Here is a 7,280-nt window from a genome sequence, read left to right on the forward strand (position 1 = left end):
CCCCACTTAATCCCCATCTCCCTTCCCCCACTCATCCCCAACTCATCCCCATCTCCCTTCCCCAAATCATCCCCACTTCATCCCCATCTCCTTTCCCCAACTCATCCCCACTTCATCCCCATCTCCCTTCCCCAACTCATCCCCACTTAATCCCCATCTCCTTTCCCCAACTCATCCCCACTTAATCCCCATCTCCTTCCCCCAACTCATCCCCACTTAATCCCCATCTCCCTTCCCCAACTCATCCCCACTTAATCCCCATCTCCTTTCCCCAACTCATCCCCACTTAATCCCCATCTCCTTTCCCCAACTCATCCCCACTTAATCCCCATCTCCTTTCCCCTACTCATCCCCACTTAATCCCCATCTCCTTCCCCCAACTCATCCCCACTTAATCCCCATCTCCCTTCCCCAACTCATCCCCACTTAATCCCCATCTCCCTTCCCCAACTCATCCCCACTTAATCCCCATCTCCCTTCCCCAACTCATCCCCACTTAATCCCCATCTCCTTTCCCCAACTCATCCCCACTTAATCCCCATCTCCCTTCCCCAACTCATCCCCACTTAATCCCCATCTCCCTTCCCCAACTCATCCCCATCTCCCTTCCCCAACTCATCCCCATCTCCCTTCCCCAACTCATCCCCATCTCCCTTCCCCAACTCATCCCTCAGCTAACGTTAGACGCCTGTGCCGACCAACGTGGCCTTAAGGCCATACCCAGGCCATACTGGCAGCATGTTACACAGTCGAGCCAGTAGGAGCCTCTTGCAGCTGCGTTGTCGCTGGTCAGCTAATCTGTCCCATTTCTTCTTCTTCTTCTCCAGAGGTGAGTCTTGAAGCCCATGTGAAAGGGAAGAGGCACCAGCACCTCTGTCGGCTGCGGACCAAGAGGAGCGCCCAGGTGGAGAGCAGCATCTTCGTCAGCGGCTTTAAGCCGGCCACGTCCAGGACGGAGCTCTCCGAGTACTTTGAGCAGTTCGGCCCCGTGTCTGAAATCATCGTGGACAAGGACAAGGTCAGTGCTCGTCCTTGTTGTTCGAACAGAGACTCTGCATAGGCCCACAGGCCCCTGATGAACGCTGCATGTAACTGACCCCCCCCCCCCCCCCTCTTCTGCAGGGCAAGTACGCCATCATCGAGTTCAGCGAGGCTAAGAGCACGCAGGCCGTCCTGGCCCAGCTGGAGCACCGCATGCAGGGGCTGAAGCTCCGCGTGAAGCCCAGAGAGAAGAAGGAGTTCAGGCTGGCCAGCAAGACGTCGGCGGCGGACGCCCAGAAAAACCCGATCAGTTTGGAGAAACTCAACTACGACCTGTGCCAAACTGCCTCGGTAAGGTCAAGCCCACTGTCCAGGGAAAGTGGTGACCGTCCACACTCGAGTGGTCCTGTCTGTAATGCCCCACACCTCAGTGCTTTCATAGCCACCTATGTGTTCCTAAAGCCACCTTAAAGGCTTATCGTGTGTGTGTGTGTGTGTGTGTGTGTGTGTGTGTGTGTGTGTGTGTGAGTGACAGGTCAATGAGCAGATGCAGAAAGTAGTGGAGAGTTTCCAGCTGAGTGAAAGTGACCGGAACGGCCGAGAGCTCCTCGTTGAGCTGATGGAGGAAGTGTTCACCGAGTTCCTGCCAGGTCAGTGCGTTCCCTCCTAGTTCCCTCATGAACACGGGTCACCCGGTCCGGCCCGCCAGAGCAGGGGCGTGCGTTTACGACCCGTAAATGAGTCAGTGGAACATCTCACTCCTGAAGATCGCTGCGTGATCGTTTGCGTCATATTAGCCCGTCAGCATTGCCTTGTTACTGCATCATCGCCGTGCCGTAGACCTGTACTGCAGCGGTGGTCCAGCTTTAGAGCCTTTCATTACATAATGTCAGTGTGGACAAAAGTATTGGGACACCTGCTCATTCATGATTCCCTGTGAAATCGCAACACACTCATCCTGCTTTTAATTTACTGACAGAGATGCTGATGCAGCTTGTACGAGCCTAGTCCCTGTTGATGAACCTATTGGTACTATGCTGCCTAAAGCCAGGTGTGGGCTATAGAGGGGTATAAGGCCCCCCAGTATTGAGCTGTGGAGCAGTGGAAAGACTGTGGTTAGTGCTCTTGTCGCTGAGTACAATCAAATCCTCCTTCAAAATCTAGTAGAAAGCGTTGAGTGAATGAGCATGTGTCCCAATACTTTTGACCATAGTGTGCCAGTATGTTTTTAGCTATGGTGGGCCGGCTGTATTAGAGACCACTTGTTTGCTTGCTTGATTACAGACTGCCAGATCATACCATTCGGCTCCTCTGTGAACACGTTTGGCGTCCAGTCATGTGACCTGGATCTGGTCTTGGACCTGGAGCACACCAAAGCCTTCCAGTCGCAGGCAATGAAATCTGAGCAGGTGTGTGTGTGTGTGTGTGTGTGTGTGTGTGTGTGTGTGTGAGGCTTAAGACGCTAACCTGTTGTTTACTTTTTCTTCACAACCTGTTCGAGAACTTGTCTCCATGTCTCGGTCTCTCCGACAGACGGGAGAAAACCAGTCGGAGGACGGTCAGTCTGAAGACTCCATCCTCTCCGAGCTCGACCTCGCCACAGCCACCCCGGCCGAGTTGCTGGACCTGGTGACGGCCATTCTGCGGAAGTGCGTGCCGGGGGTGCACAGGGTCCAGTCGCTGAGGACGGTACGACTTCCAGTGGTCAAGTTCAGCCATCGTGACCTCAAGCTGCAGGGGGACATCACCATCAACAACAGGTAACCCTGGGGCCTTCCCCTGGTGGCGGAACAGTACGGGTCACATTTCAGTAGCACAATTGCATCATGTGGACAAAAGTATTGGGACGCCTGCTCATTCAGTGTTGAAGGTCAGGATGTTGAATGATGATCACCGCCCCACCTCATCCCTAACAGTACTGGATGGAGCACCACCACCATCATTCCAGAGAACACAGTTCCTCCACTGCTCCACAGCTCAATGCTGGGAGGCTTTATACCCCTCTATAGCCCACGCCTGGCATTAGGCAGCATGGTGCCAAGCATGGTGCTCATGCTCCAGAGAGTCCTTGTCTTATATTGGCAATACTTCTCTACAGGGACTAGACAAGCTGTGTAGGTGTGCATTTTTACATCTGTGTCAGCAAAGCATTCATTCGAAGGGGTGTCCACAAACTTTTGAATTTTAGTTTTTGGGGTTGGGGGGGCTGTCCAATCATTTATTTATGCAAAAATCTTATCGTTGGTTCTCGCTCTCTTTCTCTTTCTCGTAGACTGGCAGTCAGAAACACCCGTTTTCTGCAGCTCTGTTCTGGGCTGGACTCCAGAGTGCGACCGCTGGTCTACACCCTGCGATTCTGGGCCAAGCAGAAACACCTAGCAGGTACTGCTTGTACTTCAGTGTAGACCGTGTGGAGTCACTGGCCTCTTTTCCCCTGCAGGGCCAAATGGCTACTACTAAGGTCTGGTGCGGGATTTGCCCGCTTCCGGTGTGTCTAAAGGATAGCTATAGCCACGGTCCGGCATAAAAGACCATATACAGTCCAGCACAGCTGTCCCACATCAGCTTTTAAGTGTTTGCCCTGCAAAATAGCCAGGCCGTGCTGATGCTGGGGCAGCACGGCAGGCGGGACGAGTAGTTCTTGCCTTTTAACAGTTGTTTTGTTTTCTCTCCCGCAGGGAACCCTTTCGGCGGTGGGCCGTTGTTGAATAACTATGCGCTGACCCTGCTGGTCATCTTCTACCTGCAGAACGTAAACCCACCTATACTGCCCACAGTGGAGCAGCTCAAAGACATGGCCTGTACGTGTGGTGGAGCAAATCTTATTGAGTACCTTATTATTTATTTATTTATTTCATTTATTGCTTTACATGAAATGCACCTCACATAAAAGGAGTTCAGCAGTCTCACCCCTCCCCCTTTACTGCACACTTGGATTATACACTGTCCAAATATTTGTGGACATTCCTTCAAATGAATGCATTCAGTTGCACACAGCTTGTCTAGTCCACGTAGAGACGTACTGCCAATAGAATAGGACTTCCTGCAGCAGATATTATATTTCTTATCTGTGAATGCAATCAAATCCTCACAGCAATGCTGTCAGAGTAACAGTAGAGATAAGGATAAGCTAATTTGTTTAATACCTTTTAGATAAAATAAACAATGAATGAGCAAGTGTCCCAATACTTTTGTCCATGTAGTGTATCTTTTGGTCATCTGAGTAATCCTCGCTTTTGGGGCTCAGAGTGACTGATGCTGATGCTGACCCTATGACCACAGGGTCACTGGTTCAAATCCCGGCTCTTGCTGCCTGGCCATCAGCAGCCGGAGCCCGAGGGAGCGTAATTGGCCCTCATTACTGCCATTGTGCTGCTGGCCAGGACGGATGATTCCGTTGGCTGAAGTGTCAGAGCTGGGGGTCCGGCGCTTTCCTCCGAGCACGTAGACAACAGCCTAGCGATGCTGCGTTAGTGGAAGTTCAGAAGGAGGCTCACATGTATCGGAGGATGCATGTGCTTGTCCTCATCCTCCTGGAGTCGGGAGCATTGCAAGTAATGGTGGGGGAGTCGTAGTGAGTGGGTGGGTTCATTGGATCAGCTAAACTGGGGAGAAAATATTAAAATATATAAATAAATAAATAAATAAATAATTGTTTATGTTAAAAATCCACCTGGGGTTAAATAATGAACTTGTTTTTCTTTCCTTATTTTTTTCCTAGGCGAGGAGGAGGAGTGTGTTATTGACGGATGGGACTGCACCTTCCCCAGTCAGCCACTTGGCGTTCCTCCAAGTAAAAACACAGAGGATCTCTGTAAGTACGAGATTACGTTATGTGTGGTGTTTTTTTGTTTGTGTTATTTATTTATTTTTTGGCAAGACATTCATATTTAAATAATAATAAAAAAAAAGCAAGCCATCATGTCATCATGTGGGAGGCTAAACACAAATATTTATGGGCTGGTCCCTTTGATTCGAATAGTACCAGGAGCATGCTAAATAATAGATATTTTAAAATATGTATTAAAATATCTGATATATAAACCATCTAAGTTATAGATCAACTTTCCCATTCCCCACTGCCCGTTTCCTTCGTTCCTCCTGTTCCTGCTGTTCCTGCCCTCCCCTCAATTCTGCCAGAGGAGCAGCATTAGCGATCGAAGAGGAGGACAAGAGTAGAGCCGTAAAGGCTTTGGGACGCAACCCGTGGAGCCGTCCGGCTTAGTATCATATTTGCTGGCTAGTGGCAGCAGCAGCAGTGTTGCACAGCCTTCCTGCATAGCATTAGCCATCAGCGTCTCTGCCCAGACACCTTCATGTCGTTCTGAATCCTGGGTTGGTGACCACTGGGTTACACGGTTCAGCCCTACGTACCCATCCGCTGCACGCTGTGAATCCCTTCCTCAGTTTCCTTCTCTCTTATGTTTGTCTCGTCCCTCCCCATCAGGCACGTTGCTTCATGGGTTCTTTACCTTCTACTCCAAGTTCGATTTCCCCGGGTCAGTGGTGTCTCTGAGAGAGGGTCGCGCCCTGCCCATCACCGACTTCCTCTGCAAGGACGAGGAGAAGCCAGATCCCCCAGAAGGCTCCGACTCCAAACAGAAACAAGCTGCCGGCCCAAAACTGGGTCCTGTGAACATCCTGGACCCGTTCAACCTTCACCACAACGTGGCGGGGAACCTGAGCGAGCGGACGCACAGGCACCTGCACCGAGAGTGCTGCGAAGCCGAGAAGTACTGTCGTAGCCTGCAGTACCAGCGCAAGTCTGCCAAGGGTAAGTCCTGGGGCCTGGTGCGGTTGTTTGCCCCTCGCGTCGAGGGCGGCACTCGTTCCCAGGACGGCACCGAGAGGTCCCTGCAAATCAGCATCCCCTTCCGGGCCTCTGTTTTGCCCGAATCCCTGCGCAAGAAACTGAGCTCGTCTGGGAACGCCTTCCGGGTCATATGGTTCGGGAAGCTGTGCACTGCCATCGAGGCTCTTTTCAAAGACGTTCTTAAGTGTTCCCCTGCCGAGAAGCCCGGGAGCACTCTGGAGCAAACCCAGGCTGGAGGGGGCGAAGAGGAGGTAAACAATAACGACAGTCTTGAAGGTTCCAGCCAACAAGGGGCAACCCACCCTGGGGGGAAGAGGCGCTTGCCCGCGGAAGAAGGTTCGTCTTCCACTTCCTCTCAGGGGAAAAGGCGAAGGCTGGACCCTTCCGCAGGACGCCCGGAAAAGGCCTGCTGGTTCTGGGCTCAGAGACACATGGTGTGGGCCGGCCGCAGGAAGGTTCGGAGAGATTTGCTGAAAACCAGCGACGAGGCCTCCGCGCCCGAAGGAGGGTGCAGCAGCATCGAGAGCAGGGTTACGCAGTGCATCATTGAGAAGGTGGCGGACCCCAAGGATCTGGTGGAGTTCAGGGTGGACGCGGAGGTACTGGGTGGAGGAGAAAGCACCAAGGCGGTGCTGAAGTTCACGCCAACGAATGACCTTGCGGGATACTTTCAGGACTTCTTTCACTTCCTCGAGTCGTTTCTGCCCAAGATGGTGGAAACCTTGCTAGCAAAACTGGAGTAGTTTCGGTTATTGCTGGGTTTGCGTGGGGTTGCCCTGACGACACACTGCCCTGTAAGTCTGGTTGCGGTTTATAGACGTTTGTAATACTTTGAGTTACTTTCATAGTGGAAATAAGTAAAATTTGATGGTGAGAATTTCTGAAAATTATGGTAATTAACGATTCATTTGGCCTGATTTGGTAGACGTTTTGTTTTTTTCTTGGCATTTTGGTTTTAATTTTTTTTTATTGGTTCGAATTTAAATTTTTTTGTTTGTTTGTTTGTTTGTTTTTTTGTTGATTTATATCTTTGGATTTGAAAAATGTATTTGGCCAAGTACAGATTTCAGCTTATTAAACATGAAATAAGCGATTATGAGCCTTTGACTTTTATCTTTCTTCTCCTTCTTCATACTGGAATAGTAGTCGGTTCCCATAACGTCATTTACTGTATTTCGCCAAAATTGTTAAAGCGTTGGGACCCAGTGTACTGTTGTCTTTTTTTTTTTTTTTTTTTTCCTGGGGCCTAGAATCATGTGACCATATGTCCAAATATTTATGGACACCCTTTCTAATGCACGCCTTCATCTACTTCAAGTTACGATTCCCATTTACACTAAGCCACGCCCCCGGCCAACTGCGACAGATTATACACACCCACGTGTTAGCTTTAGCAAGGAAGCTAGCTGGAAGTGTTCATCCCAAAGCTAAAGACACTAGATGTCCCAATGTTTGTGGACACCCCTTCTAATGAATGTATTTAACT

General features: G+C 50.5%; 1 protein-coding gene across 1 annotated transcript in view; it reads left to right on the forward strand.

Annotated features, from left to right (window-relative positions):
* tut1 (terminal uridylyl transferase 1, U6 snRNA-specific) overlaps nucleotides 1-6,784 on the forward strand; it is a 7,567-nt gene extending 783 nt beyond the window's left edge. Inside the window, exons 2-10 of the mRNA XM_072667318.1 lie at nucleotides 828-1,018; nucleotides 1,123-1,332; nucleotides 1,517-1,631; nucleotides 2,266-2,390; nucleotides 2,515-2,741; nucleotides 3,254-3,363; nucleotides 3,660-3,782; nucleotides 4,703-4,795; nucleotides 5,429-6,784. Of these exons, the coding sequence (XP_072523419.1) occupies nucleotides 828-1,018; nucleotides 1,123-1,332; nucleotides 1,517-1,631; nucleotides 2,266-2,390; nucleotides 2,515-2,741; nucleotides 3,254-3,363; nucleotides 3,660-3,782; nucleotides 4,703-4,795; nucleotides 5,429-6,537 (2,303 nt within the window). The 3' untranslated portion in view covers nucleotides 6,538-6,784. The remainder of the gene's footprint in view (nucleotides 1-827; nucleotides 1,019-1,122; nucleotides 1,333-1,516; nucleotides 1,632-2,265; nucleotides 2,391-2,514; nucleotides 2,742-3,253; nucleotides 3,364-3,659; nucleotides 3,783-4,702; nucleotides 4,796-5,428) is intronic.
* The last annotated feature ends 496 nt before the right edge of the window (nucleotides 6,785-7,280 follow it).

The sequence above is a fragment of the Salminus brasiliensis genome, chromosome 22 (genome assembly GCF_030463535.1).
Source record: "Salminus brasiliensis chromosome 22, fSalBra1.hap2, whole genome shotgun sequence".
In the NCBI taxonomy this organism is placed as follows: domain Eukaryota; kingdom Metazoa; phylum Chordata; class Actinopteri; order Characiformes; family Bryconidae; genus Salminus; species Salminus brasiliensis.